Below are 23,705 nucleotides of genomic sequence, written 5' to 3' on the forward strand. Positions count from 1 at the left end.
AGAGGCGGTAGAGAGTTTCAGGGAGAGCATTAGGGAATGATTGACAAGAACAGGGGAAAGAAGTACAGTAAAAGAAGAATGGGTAGCTTTGGTAGATGAAATAGTGAAGGCACCAGAGGATCAAGTAGGTAAAAAGATGAGGGCTAGTAGAAATCCTTGGGTAACAGAAGAAATACTGGGTTTAATTGATGAAAGGAGAAAATATAAAAATGCAGTAAATGAAGCAGGCAAAAGGAATACAAATGTATCAAAAATGGGATCGACAGGAAAATGGCTAAGCAGGGATGGCTAGAGGACAAATGTAAGGATGTAGAGGCATGTATCACTAGGGGTAAGATAGATACTATCTACAGGAAAATTAGAGAGACCTTTGCAGAAAAGGGAACCACTTGTATGAATATCAAGAGCACAGATGGAAACCCAGTTCTAAGCAAAGAAGGGAAAGCAGAAAGGTGGAAGGAGTATGTGGAGGGTCTGTGCAAGGGAGATGTACTTGAGAGCAATATTATGGAAATGGAAGAGGACGTAGATGAAGATGAAATGGGAAATACGATACTGCATGAAAATTTTTACAGAGCTCTGAAAGATCCAAGTCGAAATAAGGCCCCACGAATCAACAACATTCCATTAGAACTACTGATAGTCTTGGAAGAGCCAACCATGACAAAACTCTACCATGTGGTGAGCAAGGAACAGGCAAAATACCTTCAGACTTCAAGAAGAATATAATAATTCCAGTCCCAAAGAAATCAGGTGCTGACATGTGTGAGAATTACTGAACTATCATTTTAATAAGTCACGGTTGCAAAATACTAACACAAATTCTTTACAGACAAATGGAAAAACTGGTAGGAGCTGAACTTGGGGAAGAGGAGCTGAACTTGGGGAAGATAAGTTTGAATTCTGTAGAAATGTTGAAACACGTGAGGCAATACTGACCGTATGACTTATCTTAGAATATGGGATGAGGAAAGGCAAACCTACATTTCTAGCGTTGTAGACATAGAGAAAGCTTTTGACAATCTTGACTGGAATACTCTCTTTAAAATTCTGAAGATGGCAGGGGTAAAATGCAGGGAGCAAAAGGCTATTTACAATTTGTATGGAAACCAGATGGCAGTTGTAAGAGTTGAGGGGCATGAAAGGGAAGCAGTGGTTGAAAAGGGAGTGATACAGGGTTGTAGTCTATCCCAGATGTTATTCAATCTGTATACTGAGCAAGCAGTAAAGGAAACAAAAGAAAAATTTGGAGTAGGAATTAAAATCCATGGAGAAGAAATAAAAACTTCGAGGTTTGCTGATGACATTGTAATTCCGTCAGAGACAGCAAAGCACCTGAAAGAGCAGTTGAATGGAATGGACAGTGTCTTGAGAGGAGGATATAAGGTGAACATCAACAAAAGCAAAATGAGGATAATGGAATGTGATTGAATTAAATCGGGTGAAGCTGAGGGAATTAGATTAGGGACTGTGACACTTACAGTAGTAGAGGAGTTTTGTTATTTGGGGAGAAAAATAACTGATGATGGTCAAAACAGAGAGGATATAAAATGTAGAATGGCTATGGCAAGGAAAACATTTCTGAGGAACAGAAATTTCTTTATGTCAAGTATAGATTTAAGTGTCAGGAAGGAAGTCTTTTCTAAAAGTATTTGTATTGAGTGTAGCCATTTCTGGAAATGAAACATGGTCAATAAATAGTTTAGACAAGAAGAGAATAGAAATTTTGAAATGTGGTGCTACAGAAGAGTGCTGAACATTAGATGAATAGATCACGTAACTAATGAGGAGGTACTGAATAGATTGGGGAGAAGAGGAACTAATGACAAAATTTGACTAGAAGAAGAGATTGGTTGTTAGGACATATTCTGAGTTATCAAGGGATCATCAGTTCAGTACTGGAGGGAAGGGTGGAGGATAAAAATCGTAGAGTGAAACCAGGAGATGAATACACTAAGCAGATTCAGAAGGATGTAGGTTGCAGTAGTTACTCAGAGATGAAGCAGCTTTCACAGGATAGAGTAGCATGGAGAGTGGCAGCAAAACAGTCTCTGGACTGAAGAAGAAGAAGAAGAAGAAGAAGAAGAAGAACTGAAACTTTGTTTTTGTGTGTATGTGGTATAAAGTATCTGATCAGTTTGTGTGACTTCCAAATGATGGTCTCTTATATATAACACATCTGTGTAAATACCTACTCAGTTTCTGTTGGTTAAAGGATCTAAAAATACTGGTATCTTAATTTTTTTTCCAATCTGTGCTTTCCAGGATGGAGTTCTTTCCCATAAATTATTTCTGCTGTGTTATTCCACAACCTGGTATTACAGAAAAAGTACCCTAAAAAGGGCTCATTCAAAACATTAGAAATCACAGACATTGAAAAGCCCAAACTGAATGCTGTGTAAGAACTTAGCAGTATTTTCACAGAAATCCAGCATCAAAGAAGTGGCTGACTGCATCACTGTTATTGGTAATACTGCTGATTATTCCACATCAAAGTCCTCATCTTATATAAAGAGACCAACCATATTACAGACACTGCAAACAGGGATAGGTAAATGGCATTGTAGCAGCTCAGGTGCAGACCAGCAGCATGGCACCAAGCGGCATTCAGTATTGAGGGGGAAAAACTAGTGTCCTTGAATTTCATTAATCACTCTACAGAGGCCACAAAAATGTGAAAACATCCAATAGGATTCTTCGTAAAAGCAGGCGTACTAAATATGGAAGAGTCGTTGACTTCTCTCCAATGTATCTGAGACAGTGGTGTAATATTTTTTTTCCACATCATAAAACAGAAGCAAGAAAACCTAGGAGGAAAGTGCTGTGAGATTTGACAGTCACACAATTTTCCTTATTTGTATTGATATCTTTATTTATGTTTAGAATCTTTTTCAGCACCAGCATCTCAATAGCAAAGACCAGGCTATTCACTTAATAGCACAGAAGAGCAAAAATTTCTTAATGATACAAGGTACAATTTGTAAAAGAAGTGGTCTTTGTCAGTACATCAGATAGACTTTCTTAACTGTTGTGTTGTTAATATGAACATGCAGTGACATCTTTAACAATATAGCTGTTTTTTCCAATTTTTCAGACTGATAGGCAACCGTCCAAACACATACACTTTTACAAAGGCTCTTGCAGAAAGTATGTTACTTACAGAATGTGGGAATCTTCCTGTGGCCATAGTTAGACCTTCCATTGGTGAGTTCATTTCTGTTCTCTATAAATAAGTTTCGGTATGACATATTTCTTTAAAATTTGATATTGCAAAATGATTTCTGCCCAGCTGTATTCTAAAATTAACCATTGATTATGTTCTTGGGTGACAGCACCATTTATTTGTTTTGTATATGTATTTGGCTTTCTCACAGCTTTCTATCCTATCTTCGTATGTTAGCACATGAAATATGGCCCACTAGTCAATACCCTCTACATTTTGCCATGAAATTATTGTAAGGCATAAATGTGTATAAAGTTGAGTTTTTTCAAAACCAAATTTTGTCCATCTCTTTTTCTGATATCAAGCAAGTAACAATTCACCTTAACAGGGTGATTTTTTAGAGATTGCAAATTTAGAAATTTTTTCCATAAATTTTGTTGGTTAATAAAGAATTCTGCTACATCCTTATTTGAAATTTTCCCTACACCATTGTAGCATCAGTATACACAATTTTTGTGAAGTAAACAAGTTACAAAAATGCTTCATAGAGTTTGTTTTATATTATACACACACCTTGTGTTGTATCTGTTGTGTTGTTGAACACCCACAGAGGGTTTTGTGTAGATTTCTAGTGAAAATACGGATTTTTCATTATACTGAGGTCCACTCAGTCTAGTAGTAGTAGTAGTAGTAGTAATAGTTCAGATGTTGCATGAAGGAAGTTCTGAGTCAAAAGAACATTGTTTTAACTACCTGTCATTTCTGTACTTTCCATTACGTGGGACCATGGTCAGGGATGAAACAGCAATCAGTCAGACCAGTGTGCAGTGTACAGTGTACAATGTCACTATTCTGTATGGTTTAGTTTAAATTGGTATGCTACTTGGATTTGGATTTTACATTTATAACCCATTGGTTTTCTATCTCATGTCTGTGAACAGAGACTCGGAATTATAGTACAACCCTGCAATTTAAAATTATGAAACCAGGAATAATAAGTAGTCGGTGTTATAAAAAATGCTATACATATAAACTTAAAATTGTTAAACAATATTTTACATGATTATAAGCATTTTAAAGAAAAACTATGAAATGCTGTACCAAAAGATTTCAAATTTAGGGAGAATGTTACCAAAACAACTAAAAGCAAGGTCATGCGTTGTCATACATATATTTATGTGCAAAACATGAGTGTGACTTTGGGCCCTGTTGGGATATAATCATCATATCTGTTCAGGTGAATTACTTAGGAGCATTTGTGGAAATGGATTATGACACTCAAAATCCCCCATAAGTGTCCTTTCACATCAGTAGGACTTCCAAACTTTAATGACGTAATAAACAACACAGGGGTACATCAGTCTGTCTTTAACTGCCATCTGTGGTGGGGATATGTTGAATTACCACAGCCAGAGAGTTTCCTGTGCTCCAGCAGAGGGACACACTGTAAAAGGAGGAAGGAACTAGTATGTGCCATCCTGTATGAAAGGGTTAAGGTAAAGGAGTCTTAGACTCAAAGGTTGCTTTCAGTACCAAAGTGCTGTGCTGGGCATGGCATTAGGGATTGTATGCCCTTACATTCTTTTGATCTTTGAACTGACTTACATAAGTAGTCATAGGGGAATGTACAGTTCAGTGTTCAGTCTGAGTCATGGCATAACCTGACAGTTTTCACATTACTGAATTACAGCTAGAGGTGAAATAAACAATAAGCAACAGAAAAAAGCTAAAATTGCCTGCAGATTAAACCCAGATCTTTTTATTTGTAGTCAGGTGCTTGCTTGCTTGCTTACTTACCCAGGAAACCACGCATGATATGTTTATGCTCATTATTTAGCATCTAGACTTAAGAGTAAAATATTTGCGATATTACAAGAATATGCAGATTATGAAAACTGTTTTTGCACCAGTGTTTGAAAGTTGAGCATAATCAAAAAACAAAAGCACATTACTTTTATAGGATGTTAAGAGTGTTAAGGATCAAAGTAACTCTTAATCACAAGAAGTTTGAAGTAAAACAGTGTCCTGAACAACTAATCAGGGAATTTCTCAAAATGAGAATGTATATTGCAAAAGCAAAACTAGAAAATCTCTCATGCAACAACAAAACTAACATGCTTAGTAGTGACAAGGCATGCTCTCTGTGAGCTGATATGAGAGCTCTGTTAAGTCAGTCCATTTCCTGGAAAGAACTTTGCATAGGTTTGGAAGAGTCCTGGACAGCAGCCACCATTGCACCTCTAAGGTCCTTTTACATGGAGACACTACATTACGAAACTAAGTTTCAAAATGGTACTAGTAGCCACTGTGAATGCACAGTGCGCAGTTTTGAAAGTTAGAACTTTCCAACTTTTAGAACACACAGCTGTCAGCTGTATGTGATTCTTGGTTTGGCACCGATTTAAGAAATGCAGCATGAAGAGGGAAACGGAACATAGTTGGCTTCTGGGTAGTTACGGTATGCATAGGGTTTGTGGGACATTAATGATATTTATTACAAGAAAGAAGGGGCAATAAGACCAGAAATACAGTGTTCCATCTGCCCCACAAGGTGAACCCTTGACAAACTATGGCTCGAGAAGAGAGAAACACTGGACTTGGCCCAACATTGGGCTGAAAGGCTTTGAAACAAATCTCTGGACACAAAAAAGTAAAGTAAAGTAAGTATTACAAGAAGAAAGTGTGATGCAGTATTGCAGTTGAGACAGTTCTTAGTGATACAAATGTTGGTGGATTGACCAAAATACATTCAGGAAGAAATAAGAAGACACCTAACATTAACAAAGATCCCTGTCTGTAGAAAGTTCTCTTACATCAGTATGAAGCCACTGAAGATACTGACCAAATGGCCAGCTTTGTTAAAAGCACAGCTTTGCAAATACAGACGTTAGCCAAAGAATAAAATTTGGAGTTAATGGTGAAAGTCCAGAATTTAATATGTTATGAAGTAAAAAACTTTCATGTGCAAAAATTGGAAAAATACTTTATAAGTAGGAAGCATCACAAGTATCTGGAACAAACTTAGACTGTGGAGTTTGCAGTGTGATATGGATATTCTAAGAGGCAAATGAGAATAGACACTTGCCAAAATAAATGCAATGTGATCTGCAGTTTCAGTTTTGAAGATAATGATTCTCACATTCCATATTTTAATTTTTGAGTGCATTTTGAACTCTGTTAAGAAGACTGATGAGTTCTTGTGACATCGTTCTTAGGCAGTTGATGTAGCTTAAAGGGTCTTGCACAACAGTTTGTTTCAACAAGGTTTATGAACACCAGAACTGACGTCTTATCTTCATCCAGTCAAGAATCCAAACATTTTCATTCTTTCTGTTTTGTACCGATCTCATGTAGGCAAGAATGAACTCTGCCACTATTAATTTAACTGCCAAATCATCATTTCTGGTAGGACTATGGTGCTTAGGCAGAATACTATGGTTTAGGTGGTACTGTTGGCTTGTGGCTGCAATCATATCTACAGGATCGGAAGCAGACTGTAATGCTAAATGGCTCTTCCGGAGAACCTGCCTCGTCTGAATGAGGCACGATAACGTGTGGTGTGCCTCAAGGCTCCGTTTTGGGCCCACTGCTTTTCCTCATCTTTATTAATGATCTTCCTCTTTGTTCTGAGACAAACAGCAAATTTACCCTGTTTGCCGATGATACCACAATTCTAATTGACGATTTGATTGATCATGATCTTGAAAAAACTACAAATACTGTTTTTAATGACATCTTAAATTGGTTCTCCTCAAATGGACTCTCGCTCAATGCAGATAAAACTCATTATATGAGGTTCCATACATCACAAAGTAATCCCAATGAAATTAACATAAAATGTAGAGATCAACCAATACAGAAAGTTGAAGACACAAAATTCCTGGGTGCTTACATAGACAGTAAATGTAATTGGTCAGTTCACATTCTTCATCTATGTAAAAAACTTAGCTCGGCAACATTTGCATTACGGGTAATTTCTTCAGTGGCTGAAGTTGACACTATTAAGGTTGCCTACTTTGGCTACTTCCACTCATTGGTGTCATATGCTATCATATTCTGGGGGAACCAACCACTTGCAAAAAAAGTTTTCACCATCCAAAAAAAAGCAATCAGAATAATGTGTGGGGTCCATCAAAGACACTCTTGCAGGCACTTGTTTCGGAAGATAGGTATCCTAACAACTGCCTCACAGTATATTTTTTCCTTGCTTACCTTTGTGTGCAAAAATTATTCCATCTACCAAGACAACAGTAAATTCCATGGTTATAACACCAGAAACAAAAACAATCTACATTTAGAAATGAAATGTCTCACTCTGGTACAAAAAGGAGTTTACTACTCCAGCATTAAGCTGTTCAATGCTCTACCACTACATATCAAATGTGTTCATACAGAACTGCCAAAATTTAAACAAGTTCTCAAAGATTACCTGACAGAGAAATCTTATTATACTGTGGATGAATACCTGAAAGAAAATGTATACCATCACTAAACGTATTATGTCTAGAAGTAGTTCAATTGATTTTATTGTGCATTTGGGCATTAGCACACTTTTTGTAACAACAGATTGGCTGTACATGTATTTACTCTTGTAGGCCTAATATCTGATTTAACTTTGTGCTCTTATCTTTAACCTTTATTTGAAGCTCCTTTTTCTGTCAAATGGTAGTTATGTTATCTAGCTGACATTGTATCTGTTACTGTATTTATAGTATGTCTTACTTAAACTATGTACAATTTGCCATTGAAATGCCCTTGTATTTATTGTAAGTTTAAATTGAAACCTGTACAATTTGACACGTTCCATATCCTTGTGATTGACTCACTAACTGGATCTACGGAACAAGAAATAAATAAATAAATAAATAAATAAATTAGGCTCTCATAAAATGAAATGTCAGAATCCTCCAAAAATTTTTGCTATTTCTGGCTCCATAATAAATGGGCCCATCTTTATATTATTGTCAAGAGTGGGGATTTGAAAATTGGTCCTGTTATGTGCTAGTTTGCAGTGATTATTTGTGTGTGTTGGAATGATTGCCTAAGCACCAAAATAACACAACAAAATTATTTGGCTTAGCAAAAAAGACATTTTTGAAAATTGTTGTCTTCAGCAGGAGACTACCCATCACTCATGGTGACATTTTGAACATTACTGAGACACTGTGGATTTTCAGAATTACTTTTTGTAAACTTTGAACGATATGCATATTGTGGGCAAGAAGCAGTTCTTACCTATACTGGTAAAGTAATAATTCTGGTTTGTGGGAAATCTTGGTCATTTATAGGAATTACTTAGCCTTTCTCTTTTTTGTCATTCATATACTAAATTCAGGTGTATCATCTGTAGGTTTCTAGTTAGTTCAAGGATTAGTGAATGACCATTTGTTTATACTGATCTAAAAGTGCATTTTAATCATGAGAGATGGTACACTTGTTCACGTCACATGTTCAAAATATCCTCCAAAGAACAAGAAACATTAATCGGAATTTACTGTGGTTTCCAGTAAATTACAGTTTTTGTTTCATATTAATTATAGCAGTGGCAAACATATTCAGTAGCAGTCAGTTCATAAGTGATAGGAAACACATTTTTTCGTCTTTTCCATAGTGCTGTCAGCTCTGCGTGAGCCGCTAGCAGGTTGGGTGGATAACTTGAATGGACCTACAGGATTAATAGCTGCTGCTGGTAAAGGTTTCTTCCGCACAATGATGTGTTCCAATGACAAAGTTGCTGACTTGGTACCTGTGGATGTTGTTATTAATTTGATGATATGCGCAGCATGGAGGACAGCATCTGTAAGGTAAAAGTAGTTCTCCTTTGCTTTATTAAAATCTATTCATTTCACAACTTCCAAATTTTCAAAAATTATGATTTTATTCTGTTATATTATAGACCTTTGTCAAAAAGAAATGTAAGTGACACACAAATGTTTTAAACTGGAGATCACTGAGCCAGATGTATGTAAACCTCATCTTAGAACATGATTTTTGTAGGCATACATGTGGAACTAACTGTAACATTTGAAGAGTTGAAATGTAACAATGTTCAACTATAATTTTTCAGGCCTGATGGCATTGCGGTATACAACTGCTGCACTGGGCAGAAACGGCCAATTACATGGAAACGCTTTGTTGACTTGTGCTTCCTGTACATGCGTTCACATCCTGTGAATGATGTCTTGTGGTATCCAGATGGCACCTGCCATACGCATCGTGTTGTTAATGCCATTTTTCGTTGGACACTTCATGTGTTACCTGCATATGCCATGGATTTTGCTAGACGGATATCTGGAAAGAAGCCATTGTAAGTTTTCTTGTTATTAAATTTAAAATTTTGTTGATTTTATTTAGAAAAAAATACTCTAATGAAAGTGTTTTAAGTTAATACAAAGTACAGAGTTTTGCTTCAATAGGTTACTACTTGTACAGCATTTCTGTTGCATCCTATCACCAGAAGCTATTGTGACTCCTATGCAGGAACATTAAACTGAGTTTCCTTCCTTTTGAGAATCAATTTTTATTTGTATGTCATGTCGGTTCATGCGATTTTAATTTTGAAAAAACTCTCATCTATTGGCTTTTTCATTTTAAGTATCAGGCTGAATTTTAGTACAGTAACTCAAAAGCTGACAGCTAAATACAGATACACGCATGTTGTTGTTGTGGTCTTCAGTCCAGAGACTGGTTTGATGCAGCTCTCCATGCTACTCTATCCTGTGCAAGCTTCTTCATCTCCTAATACCTACTTCAACCTACATCCTTCTGAATCTGTTTAGTGTTTTCATCTCTTGATCTCCCTCTACGATTTTTACCTTCCACACCGCCCTCCAATACTATATTGGTGATCCCTTGATGTCTCAGAATGTGCCCTACCAACCGATCCCTTCTTTTAGTAAAGTTGTGCCACAAACTCCTCTTCTCTCTAATTCTATTCAACACCTCCTCATTAGTGATCAACCCATCTAATCTTCAGCATTCTTCTGTAGCACCACATTTCGAAAGCTTGTATTCTCTTCTTGTCCAAACTAGTTATTGTCCAAGTTTCCCTTCCATACATGGCTACACCCCATACAAATACTTTCAGAAATGACTTCCTGACACTTAAATCTATACTCAATGTTAATAAATTTTTCTTCTTCAGAAATGCTTTCCTTGCCATTGCCAGTCTACATTTTATATCCTCTCTACTTCGACCATCATCAGTTATTTTGCTCCCCAAATAGGAAAACTCCTTTACTACTTTAAGTGTCTCATTTCCTAATCTAATTCCTTCAGCATCATCCGACTTAATTTGACTACATTCCATTATCCTTGTTTTGCTTTTGTTGATGTTCGTCTTATATCTTCCTTTCAAGACACTGTCCATTCTGTTCAACTGCTCTTCGAAGTCCTTTGCTGTCTCTGACAGAATTACAATGTCACCGGCGAACCTCAAAGTTTTTATTTCTTCTCTGTGGATTTTAATTCCTACTCTAAATTTTTCTTTTGTTTCCTTTACTGCTTGCTGAATATACAGATTGAATAACATCGGGGATAGGCTACAACCCTGTCTCACTCCCTTCCCAACCACTGCTTCCCTTTCATGCCCATCGACTCTTATAACTGCCATATGGTTTCTGTACTAATTGTATATAGCCTTTTGCTCCCTGTATTTTATCCCTGCCACCTTCAGAATTTGAAAGAGAGTATTCCAGTCAACATTGTCAAAAGCTTTCTCTAAGTCTACAGATGCTAGAAATGTAGGTTTGCCTTTCCTTAATCTATTTTCTAAGACAAGTCGTTGAGTCAGTATTGCCTCTCGTGTTCCACCATTTCTACGGAATCCGAACTGATCTTCCTGGAGGTCGGCTTCTACCAGTTTTTCCATTCGTCTGTAAAGAATTCATGTTTGTATTTTGCAGCCGTGGCTTATTAAACTGATAGTTAGGTAATTTTCACATCTGTCAACACCTCCTTTCTTTGGGATGGTAAAGTTTTGTGAGGCCTGGCTCTCCCAAGGCTGTCAGTATTTCTAATGGAATGTTGTCTATTCCTGGGGCCTTGTTTCGACTTAGGTCTTTCAGTTCTCTGTCAAACTCTTCACGCAGTATCATATCTCCCATTTCATCGTCATCAACAACCTCCTCCATTTCCATAATATTGTCCTCAAGAACATCGCCCTTGTATAGACCCTCTATATACTCCTTCCACCTTTCTGCCTTCCCTTCTTTGCTTAGAACTGGGTTTCCATCTGAGCTCTTGATATTCATACAAGTGGTTCTCTTTTCTCCAAAGGTCTCCATAATTTTCCTGCAGGCATTCCTATTTTCCTATTCATTATTAAACCTATTCCTGCATTACCCTTATTTGATTTTGTATTTATAACCCTGTATTCACCTGACCAAAAGTCTTGTTCCTCCTGCCACCGAACTTCACTGTTGTTGTTGTTGTGGCCTTCAGTCCTGAGACTGAGTCCTGAGACTGGTTTGATGCAGCTCTCCATGCTGCTCTATCCTGTGCAAGCTTCTTCATCTCCCAGTACCTACTGCAGCCTACATCCTTCTGAATCTGTTTAGTGTATTTATCTCTTGGTCTCCCTCTACGATTTTTACCCTCCACTCTGCCCTCCAATACTAAATTGGTGATCCCTCAATGTCTCAGAACATGTCCTACCAATGGATCCCTTCATCTAGTCAAGTTATGCCACGAGCTCGTCTTCTCCCCAATTCTATTCAATACCTCCTCATTAGTTACGCGATCTACCCATCTAATCTTCAGCATTCTTCTGTAGCACCACATTTCGAAAGCTTCTATTCTCTTCATGTCTAAACTATTTATCGTCCATGTTTCACTTCCATACATGGCTACACTCCATACAAATATTTTCCGAAAAGACTTCATGACATTTAACTCTATACTCGATGTTAACAAATTTCTCTTCTGCAGAAATGCTTTCCTTGCCATTGCCAGTCTACACTTTATATCCTCTCTACTTCGACCATCATCAGCTTTTTGCTCCCCAAATAGCAAAACTCCCTTACTACTTTAAGTGTCTCATTTCCTAATCTTCACAAATTCCCACTACATCTAACTTTAACCCATCCATTTCCTTTTTTAAATTTTCTAACCTACCTGCTCGATTAAGGGATCTGACATTCCACGCTCCGATCCGCAGAACGCCAGTTTTCTTTCTCCTGATAACGATGTCCTCCTGAGTAGTCCCTGCCCAGAGATCCGAATGGGGGATTATTTTACCTCCGGAATATTTTACCCAAGAGGATGCCATCATCATTTAACCATACAGTAAAGCTGCATGCCCTCGGGAAAAATTACGGCTGTAGCTTCCCCTTGCTTTCAACCGTTCGCAGTACCAGCACGGCAAGGCCGTTTTAGTAAGTGTTACAAGGCCAGATCAGTCAATCATCCAGACTGTTGCCCCTGCAACTACTGAAAAGGCTGCTGCCCTTCTTCAGGAACCACGCGTTTGTCTGGTCTCTCAATAGATACCCCTCCGTTGTGGTTGCACCTACGGCACAGCTATCTGTATCACTGAGGCATGCAAGCCTCCCCACCAACGGCAGGGTCCATGGTTCATGGGCGGGGGGGGGGGGGGGGGGGGGGGTTACATGCATATTCAGGTAAAAATGTACAGCTTTTACAAACTGCATACAAGGAGAGAAGCAGAACACAACTTTAAAATTGTAGATGTAGCTATAAGTGTTTGACTTCTGCAGCATGTGCTTTCATGGTGTGAAAGTTGAAAAATTTAGGATGCATTGCACTCAGGCACACTACCAACTGACATTAAAGTTGGTCTGATTGAATAATTAACTTATTAGCTGTACTGGTCATATGTTTCCTTTAAAAAGAAAAAGCTGTCTCCCAAGTTTTATATTTTACAGCTTAGCAAGTGTTTTAACAACTATAAAGTAAGGTAGTATCTGTTCCGGAAAGAACAGTTACCATTGATAACTGTGCAGCTTTTGTTAGAATGAGATGATAATTAAATGGGCACCCTAGCTGCAAACAGGCATTGATATGCTTCAGATTCTACCTTCCTATATAGTTAAAATATGGCTTCCCAGCCATTGACCTTCTTGTGCGAACGCACACACTATGCCCAAACTCATACGGTACTTTGTAGATTAATCTGCCACGAGTAATGAGTGTGATGGGCAAACATATATTAGGCGCACTACGAATGTAGTGGTGTGGACATTTTGGGAATGTGAGTCTCACGGGGAGCATGCAAGGGGTAAGGCCCTGCAGGTGCACTATCCTCTGTGACCTCAGTGGCTCAGATGGATAGAGCGTGTGCCATGTAAGCAGGAGATCCCGGGTTCGAATCCCGGTCAGGGCACACATTTTCAACATGTCCCCAATGAAGTATATCAACACCTGTTTGCAACTAGGATGTCCGTTTAATTATCATTTCATTGTTTTATCAACAGCCATGTACTTTGTGAATATATGTGTGTACTGTAAAAGAATAGATGAATCCATATAGCCTGATAAAGGAATTTATATCAAAATGGAGGTATGTCCAAATTCTGGAAGACATGTTTACTCCATCACTCCACCTCTTGCTTCCTTCCTTACATTATCCATCCACCTGTTGTTTCCCTCTTTACTCTCTTCCCTCCCTCCATGTCAGGTTAGTCTTCACTCTAAACACCCCACCTTCCGTCGGCCGCCGCGGCATTGGTCCTCCCGTCAGTCACTTGTGTACTCTTCCCTCCCCTCCCCCTGTCTTGTCAATCCCTCCTGCCTCCCTTCCATCGGTACCTCGTCTACTTTCCTCTCTCCCTTCCGTTGGTACCTCGTCTACTTCCCCCTGTCCCCTCTGCCCCTCCCCTTATCCACCCTCTGTTTTGATACCTTTTCTAACCATCCAATGCATCTCCCCTTCCCCCTCCCCAATCAAACTGATCATATGCATAACTGAACTGACTGACCACATGCTGTGTTAGCTCATTTAGAATATTTTTATTCTGGCTCAACATTGCAATATTTGGGAATAGGTTAATAAACTTGTATCCACCATAAAAATAAAACCATTCCTACTTTTATTTTAATTCTTTGTGCATCTGCTGTAGTTAGTCATACATTAATAGAAAATGTTGTTTGATGATGAACACTGTCACAGGATTGTGACTGGATACCTTTGCTCAGAGTATTTGCTATAGTCATGTAATTAGTGGTAAACTATATACATCAGACTATGTTGTCGAATGTTGCGTAGTACAGTATCTATTGGTCTGTACTTTGTGATCAGCAGTGAATGGTACAAATTTCTGATCTTCCTCTTTTCAGAATGGTACGAACCCAAGAAAAGCTAGACAAGGCAGCATGTTGCTTAGAATACTTCTCAACCCAGCAGTGGCAGTTCAAGGACGATAATGTTCGTCAGCTTTTCAGTGTTTTAAGTGCTGAGGACCGAAAGATATTTCCATTTGATGTGCAGCAGATTGACTGGTCATCATATGTTGAAAGTTATGTGCTTGGCATACGCCACTTCATCTTCAAGGAACGCCCTGATGATCTGCCTTCAGCACGAAGGAAACTCCAAAGGTGAATGCTAATTTGTGCACTTGCTAATTTTAGAAACTTGTATTACAGTGATATTTTAACACATATCCTCCCCTCATGATTCATCATCATTATTATTATTATTATTATTACATTTTTTTATTTTTTTATCCAATAGTTGCTCATTTTGTGTGTTCTGTATTCATTATATGTTGTAGTTCATAATGTGTATGAAAGTATATCCTCAATGGAATGTAACAATATTATGAGAAGGAAAGTTCCTACTCTCCATACAGCGGACATGCTGAGTCACAGATAGGCACAACAAAAAGACTCTCAGAATTAAAGCTTTTGGTCGTGGGCCTTTGTCAACAAGACAACCACACACACACACACACACACACACACACACACACACACACTTGACGAAGGCGCACGCTTGCGCCCTTTTTGTTGTGCCTATCTGCGACTCGGCATCTTCACTGTATGGTGAATAGCAACTTTCCTTCTGATAATATTGTTACATTCCATCCCGGATTTTCCATTGTTTGATTAAAGCATATCCTCACATTCTCATATGGCACACTGAACGCCAGCCTTAAAGATATACCTTGTGAAGTTAATGTACTATTTGCATGTTTTATACAGGAGAGATTATATGCTCTAAACAGAAGTAAAACTACTTTCTTGTAATATGGATCCACAGCTTCCACAAATTTTTTAAATGATGCTGTCTTGCTTTCAGATGTTAGCGTTTTATTTTACTATTGCAATTTTGGCATTATGCCATTTTGAATATCTACAAATCATAATGCAACATTATGTGAACAATGTAAAATGGTATTAACAGTACATACAGCCAGTTCCGTCATTTACAAGAAGGAAAGTTGAAATGATACTGCCTTTGCTTTCAAAATATTAATTTCTTGCTTAGTATTTTAGAAGAAGTAGCAACTGAAAACAGGCTTTGGCAATGTGCAGGGTATGGATAGGAGGGACGTGGGACAAGGGGTTGCAGAGAAGTTGGCACTATCTGGTGGAGCATGCACAAACTAGACAACAACAGGCTAATGCTGTCAGGCACTGCATGGGGAGGCTTTGGGGGAGGGAGGGGAGGAGAGATGGGGAGCAGAAAAGGAGAGGAGCAGTGAAGGGAAGAAGACTGGTGGATGCATTGACAGAGAGCAGTGAACAAGGAAGGTGAGGGGATGTGAAGTGGGAGGAGGTGATAATACTGAGGGGACAGAAGCTGTTGGGTGGAGGGAGTGTGTGGGCACAGTATGTTGCCTTAGGTTGAGACTAGGATAATTTTGGTACCAGTGAATGTGTTACAGGGATAACTCCCATCTGCACAGGTCAGAAAAGCTGGTGGTGGAGGGGAGGATACATGTGGCCGGGGTTGTGAAGCAATCATTGAAATCAAGCATGTCATGAACAGCTACATGTTGCGCCACAGGGTGGTCTACTCTGCTCTTGGCCACAGCTTGGACCGTGGTGGCCTTTCATCCTGAGGACGTCTGGTTGGTCGTCATAATATTACAGGGTGTTACAAAAAGGTACGGCCAAACTTTCAGGAAACATTCCTCACACACAAATAAAGAAAAGATGTTATGTGGACACGTGTCCGGAAACGCTTAATTTCCATGTTAGAGCTCATTTTAGTTTCGTCTGTATGTACTGTACTTCCTCGATTCACCGCCAGTTGGCCCAACGCCAGTTGGCCCAATTGAAGGAAGGTAATGTTGACTTCGGTGCTTGTGTTGACATATAACTCATTGCTCTACAGTACTAGCATCAAGCACATCAGTACGTAGCATCAACTGGTTAGTGTTCATCACGAACGTGGTTTTGCAGTCAGTGCAATGTTTACAAATGCGGAGTTGGCAGATGCCCATTTGATGTATGGATTAGCATGGGGCAATAGCCGTGGCGCGGTACGTTTGTATCGAGACAGATTTCCAGAATGAAGGTGTCCCGACAGGAAGATGTTCGAAGCAATTGATCGGCTTCTTAGGGAGCACGGAACATTCCAGCCTATGAATCGCGACTGGGGAAGACCTAGAACGACGAGGACACCTGCAATGGATGAGGCAATTCTTTGTGCAGTTGACGATAACCCTAATGTCAGCATCAGAGAAGTTGCTGCTGTACAAGGTAATGTTGACCACGTCACTGTATGGAGAGTGCTACGGGAGAACCAGTTGTTTCCGTACCATGTACAGCGTGTGCAGGCACTATCAGCAGCTGATTGGCCTCCACGGGTACACTTCTGCGAATGGTTCATCCAACAATGTGTCAATCCTCATTTCAGTGCAAATGTTCTCTTTATGGATGAGGCTTCATTCCAACGTGATCAAATTGCAAATTTTCACAATCAACATGTGTGGGCTGATGAGAATCCGCACGCAATTGTGCAATCACGTCATCAACACAGATTTTCTGTGAACATTTTGGCAGGCATTGTTGGCGATGTCTTGATTGGGCCCCATGTTCTTCCACCGACGCTCAATGGAGCACGTTATCATGATTTCATACGGGACACTCTACCTGTGCTGCTAGAACATCTGCCTTTACAAGTACGATACAACGTGTGGTTCATGAACGATGGATCTCCTGCACATTTCAGTCGAAGTGTTTGTACGCTTCTCAACAACAGATTCGGTGACCGATGGATTGGTAGAGGCGGACCAATTCCATGGCCTCCATGCTCTCCTGACCTCATCCCTCTTGACTTTCATTTATGGGGGCATTTGAAAGCTCTTGTCTACGCAACCCCGGTACCAAATGTAGACACTCTTCGTGCTCGTGTTGTGGATGGCTGTGATACAGTACGCCATTCTCCAGGGCTGCATCAGCGCATCAGGGATTCCATGCGACGGAGGGTGGGTGCATGTATCCTCGCTAAGAAGGACATTTTGAACGTTTCCTGTAACAAAGTGTTTGAAGTCACGCTGGTACGTTCTGTTGCAGTGTGTTTCCATTCCATGATTAATGTGATTTGAAGAGAAGTAATAAAATGAGCTCTAACATAGAAAGTAAGCGTTTTGGGACACATGTCCACATAACATATTTTCTTTCTTTGTGTGTGAGGAATGTTTCCTGAAAGTTTGGCCGTACCTGTTTGTAACACCCTGTATAACAAGCTGTGCAATGACTGCAGCAGAGCTGGCATATGATGTGGCTGCTCCCATTGGTGGCCCAGCCTCTAATGGATAAACCTGTGACTGGACTGTGACTTGGTGGATTGGGCAGGTCTAGTGCCTGAGTTGTCCACAGGAATATGATTCCTGTGGCAAGGGGCTGGGATTGGGAGTGACAGGAGGATGGACTAACATGTTATGGAGCATTTCCTATCCCAGTCTTCTCACAAGCTTATCCTGTCACATCAGAGGCAGGAATGCCATATACCAGCTATGCTGAAATCATTGCACAACTCTTTATATTGGTATGAATATTGACCAATTGTCCACCAGGATGAATGGCCACTGCCAAGCTGTGGCTGAGAGCAAAGCAGACTGCCCTACAGCACAACATGCGGGTGAACATGCTGCTTGACAATGTGGGCCATCTGGAGCCTCCCCTCCATCACCATTGTTTCTGAACTGTACAGATGGGAGTTAGACTTAAAACACATTCTGTGCTCTCAAAATTATCTTGGCGTCAACCTCCACCCAACAGTTTCCGTTCCATCTATCCAATCACTTCCCCTCGATTCTTGTCCCCTCACCCTCATTGTGCACCCTCTCGGCCAGCGCACTCATCAGCCCTTCACACTCATCAACCCTTTCCTGTTCTCTGCACCTCTTCTTTTCTGCTCCCCCCCCCCCTTTTCCCTCACAGCTTTCCAGAAGCTGAAGCTGTGTCTGGCAGCCTTGTTCTGCCATCATCTAGTCCTCTAGTCATCGAGTCTGCCAGAGAGCAGTCCTCTCTCTGCCACCCGTACCCTGCTATCCTTCCCCCTTCCCTGCCCCATTCCACATTGCAGCATTTATTCAACACAATAGCTGCATTCTGGGTGGAGAAGATGGAGATAGTGATCATGTGTGTGAGGTATGCTTTCTTGTGAAAACTTGTGTGTGTGTGTGTGTGTGTGTGTGTGTGTGTGTGTGTGCGCGCGCGCTGCTTTTTTTTTTTTTTTTTTTTTTAAAAAAAAAAGCAGGATTTGACCAAAAGCTCAGTGTGTAAAAGTCTTTCCATTTTGTGTGCCTGCCTGCAACTCAGTGTGTCATCACTACAGTAAAGTATTGCAAATAATGTGTGAATTATATTTTCACATATATAATGAAGAGAGCTTTAATAATACAGAAATACTCTTGGGTAGCAACAAAAGAATCCAATCTCTTAAATATCTGAAAACTCTGATTTTGGTTCTACATTAAGTACTGACAAGATACATATGGAGTGAAAACAGATGAATGAATTAATGAATTAAAATTGTATACTGTGTATATCACTTTGTTTTATATGACTTTGTATGTTATTCAGTTGTGTTCCTTCTCTAGAGATGATGATTGGATTGTAAATCTTAGTTGTGTGTCCCAGTCTTCATTTTCTTGAGTTCCTCTGAAGTTCAACACAGCATTGTTCTGCTGAAGTGACCAGGCATGCATGTTAGGTGGGCTGTAGATAAACTTGTACATACAAATAATTACATTTTAATGAAGAAAAATGATACACCAAAAAGCACTTTCTTCCATTACTTTGTAGAAACTTCTTTCTTGTAATTTTACAGTTCCTGTCTATTCCTTTCTTTACTAACCACTGAAGTGTCTGATGTTCTCATTACTTTCAATGGGGGTATTAGTGATGCAATCTCCTACTAGGTGCTTCTCCTAAACACTCCTTTGAATCAGTTGACCAACTATCATTGATGCAGAAGCATCAAATAGACTGAAGTATTTGTGTTTTTAAATGCTGTTATGTTGGCCACTTTTGTTTCACATGTTGTATATTCTGGAAGCACTTGTCTTATACATCAGTTAATTTTAGAGAAGGGGGTTAAAGCATTGAGTAGGAAGGCTGCTAAACAAAACTGCCCCACATTCAGTATTATTTGATATTTAGTGCTGTTACGGTGAAGGACAACATGGTCTGTTTTTTCTCAGTGTCTTGTTCAGTCTTTCAGCATATGAAGGTAGGAATGCTGATTAACTGTGTTACCCAGGGATAACAAATTCATTATGAACTAACGCCTTCATGAACATGAAACATTTATTTCATATTGGTTCTTACTTGTATATAGTGGTGATCTTGTCTCCAACTGGTTTATTTACTTCTTGGTGTAGGAATTTGTTATATATCATGTCTCATTGCTCATAGTGATTTTGTGATCAAAACTTTTTTAGCACATTCTGTTGTGTCCAAAACTGCAAAATCCCTGAACATGTGAAACAGTTTTTATGGAAAAAAAAAACTTCAACCTGATTGGCACTTCCCCATAAATGGGGTAGGTCAACAGATCAAAAATAGTGTGTAATGGAGGCACCTTAAGTAATGCACTTCAACAGACAGGAACTGAATTCTAGTTAGTTTCGCCCTTCCCTTCGTTAGACTTATGTCAAGTAGTTAACCAACTCTCATGTTTACAGGATGTTCTGGATTCATCGAGTGACACAGCTTTTGGCAGTACTGGTGATATGGAGGATGTTGATGATGCGATCCCAGACAGCTCGTCATGCATGGTTCTTCATTCTCGACTTCATTCTGCGCCTGTCTCGCATGGTACCATATGTATGAGGTTTGGACAGAACTTGCCTGTGAATTTGTTAATCAATGGAAAGAGAATGCTCATTTCATTTCCATTTTGGGCTTCTGGAGTGAGGAAACTGCCAGTTATGGATAGGCAGCACCACTGTCATTGTGAAACTGTGTTCTTTCTGGCTACTGCTACTTTGGCCCGTGGTTGTTACTGTTAAAGATTTTTTTTGTGCATTATGAAAATGTGATGATGGACTACTACCATAGACAAGTGAAATTATCTCAAAGATTGGAAACTCATTTTGCACAGCTCGGTTTACCTCTAATTGTAGTATTGTCTCTGAAAACTCATTGGTCCTTCTTTTAGTTGCTTGTCACTTTGGTTATTACATTACACAATTTTGTGCTGTTTTGTGTGAGTGAAAAGCAGTGCTTTGCAGTTGTCTACTTCACGTTTCTGAGCCATGCAAGATGTTTGGAGACTTGCTGTGCTGTTCTGTGAAAGAGTTGATTTTGGACATACTGAATACAGAATAAGCAGCTTAGTGTATCTTAAACTAGTATGTTGAGGGCAGTTTGAATAAGATATTTATATCAACAATGTCTTTCCTGTATAGTTTCTGAAGTTTTTTATATAATGGAAACTAGTCTTTGTTTACAGCTTATTAATAAGCAGAAAAATGTTTAAAGGCAGTTCCAAATAAAGTGAAGAATTTGTGTCCATTTTTTTGCCCACTGTTTGTAAATAAAGATGGAGTGCAAGAAGATGATATGCAGGTTATTACTCTACTCTGTGATAAAAACTGCACTGTATTTTTGTATTGTAATTTAATTGTGGGAATAAGTTATGGCTGAGTCACTTGTTTATAGTAAGCAAATTATGTGTCATTTTAAGATGGATTTTAAACATGTCTTTTCTGTTGCAAATTTAACAGTGCATTTATGCTGATTTTACTAGAAGTACGTTTATTTCCCCCCTGTTTTTTTAGTTCTCTCTTTATATGCCATTTGGCTCTGGTAGATTCTTTTCTGTCTGCGAACACAACTCCTATCTCTCTCTCTCTCTCTCTCTCTCTCTCTGTCTCTCACACACACACACACACACACACACACACACACACACACAGTGTGTATAATCAAAAGTTCCCAGAACCTGCCGCTGTAATAAGCATTGTATGCTAGGTGAAGCAGTAGGTCTACACATGCCTGCCTTTTTTTTTTTTTTAAAGTCATCACTGGAGTCATAGTGTGTATACTTAAATTTGCACACAGTTTCTCTAATCTGCCTTATTAATATTGAGCCATTGTTTCCTAATTTGTGCAATATCCCAGATGGTGAGTGAAACTCAATAAACATGTGTACCCGTAAACTTTAAAATCTTTTGTAATGCTCTTGAATATTACTTGCACCCAAACAGTGTATTGTGTGGGATAGTAATGGAATCACAAGGAAGCCTGTAAAGTTCTAAGAAAGCTGTGCTACGCTAACTTTTGGATTTCAAAGCTACTTCATACTTGCTGCTGAACAAAGTGTAAATTTCATAAAACGATAGTGTTTATGGATCAAATTGGTGGTGTTCTTTGTTAAAAGTATGTTGCAGTCATATGTTGTAATATGTAAAACTCTTGGTAAACAGAAATGCAAATATAGAGATGTTGCTTAAAAATTAAAATGTGAAAGTTACAATATGGTGACATGATATGTCTGTTTTGTCCATACCATTGAATATTGCTCATGTTTATTATGTTCCAGCATATATTATGCAGCCTCAATAACAGTGGCTCAAATAAACTTTAATTTGATAATTAGTAATATATTGTAGCATTCTTATTTTACAGTGAATGGTATGTAGCTGAAGATGGGCACTTGAACGTGTGATTGCTATATCTGCTTCATAAAGAATAAAAGAGAGACTCATTGCAATGCTTATTACATTTTTCATTAAGAAGGAACAAGTGCAGTAAATTTTTAATACTTTTTTTTTACTTGCACCGTTATTTCTGTTGTCAAGGTATTTTATTTTTGGAGAACAGCCCTCATTAGTGCACAGTTCCAAAAATAACAGGTTGATGCATTTAATACGTTACATAAAAACATTCTGCTGCACTAATTATGAATGAACAGAGAACACTGAAGGAAAAATATCTTGAGATAAATAGCTAATATATGAAATTTTTCCTTCGGCAGCCAAATATTTACTTTGTTAGGAAACAATTAAAACAAAAACTTTTCTTTAAATTGTGAGAGAGTTGGCTTGTTTCTGAACTATTCTACTATTTGGTCAGAAACCTGAATAAATCAGTGTTATTGCACAATTTGTATTTATTCATTTAAAATCAACTTTTAATATAATTGCCAATTATATACAGGATAGTTAATAAGTTGTATATTTTATTATTGGGCCATTTCTGTGGTTTTCATATCTCAAGGAAATGCATTCATAATTTTATATTTTCCTTCATTTTGTTGACATATACTTCCAGCATGTAGGTGAATTCCATATTTTTTCTAGTGCAGCTGTAAATGATGTAAGGTCAGTGCATCTCGTGCTGTAATATTTCAAAAGCATTTAACTTATTTAATGTGAATTATTGCATGAAATTTTTGAATCTGCTGATTTTAATTTTACTCTGATAATTTTTCCACCCTGAAATGACAGTCCTCAGGTCAGAGAGTAAAACTGTCAACAGAGCAAAGAACACAAAGCAGCCCTTTCTTAGAAGGTCTGTTTTTCTTTTACAGTGAAAAAATCCTTTATATGTGTACAGCCCAAATCTCTTGCAATTAGATTTACTTTTTATTAACTGAACACTATGACACAGGATTGTAGAACATTATGAAATGTCATTGCTGCTGTAATTGTAATTTTACTAGTGTGGTGACAAATCTGAATACTGAGAATATATGAGCAAATTCAAATCTCCTCAGCAAGAAAGATTTTTTAAGTAGTGTGCTGGTCAGGGTATTATGCATTAGGCCTACAGTCTGCGATCTGCTAGTGAGTGATCAAGAGCTGTCACCCACAGACTCATGTCATGTAAACCTGGGAACAATAAATTTGTGTCTAATTTGCAGAACACGAAATTGTTTGCTTTATCCAAACCCATAAATGTTTCTTCATTGTAGATATTGTATAACAGCATCCAGGAGTTGTAATACTAGTGGTGACAGAATTCATGTATGTATCAGTACTGATAACAGAATGCTATGTTTGTGGCCTCATTAACTAGGACTTCACAAATTCTGTTTCTTATCCTGTTTTCATTTACATTGTCTCCAACATACACCACGAAAGATAAAACTGTGGAAATTATTGCAGCAGTTAAAAATATA

At 38.6% G+C, this 23,705-nt stretch overlaps 1 protein-coding gene across 3 annotated transcripts in view; it reads left to right on the forward strand.

The window, feature by feature from the left end:
- Positions 1-23,451, forward strand: part of LOC124711259 (putative fatty acyl-CoA reductase CG5065) — a 492,981-nt gene extending 469,530 nt beyond the window's left edge. For all 3 annotated transcript variants that reach the window (XM_047241233.1, XM_047241234.1, XM_047241235.1), the window contains 5 exons: positions 3,095-3,204; positions 8,775-8,967; positions 9,231-9,470; positions 14,459-14,716; positions 20,263-23,451. In XM_047241233.1, the coding sequence (XP_047097189.1) occupies positions 3,095-3,204; positions 8,775-8,967; positions 9,231-9,470; positions 14,459-14,716; positions 20,263-20,410 (949 nt within the window). In that variant the 3' untranslated portion in view covers positions 20,411-23,451. The remainder of the gene's footprint in view (positions 1-3,094; positions 3,205-8,774; positions 8,968-9,230; positions 9,471-14,458; positions 14,717-20,262) is intronic.
- Positions 23,452-23,705: the final 254 nt, after the last annotated feature.

Source organism: Schistocerca piceifrons, chromosome 8 (assembly GCF_021461385.2).
Source record: "Schistocerca piceifrons isolate TAMUIC-IGC-003096 chromosome 8, iqSchPice1.1, whole genome shotgun sequence".
Taxonomy (NCBI): Eukaryota; Metazoa; Arthropoda; class Insecta; order Orthoptera; family Acrididae; genus Schistocerca; species Schistocerca piceifrons.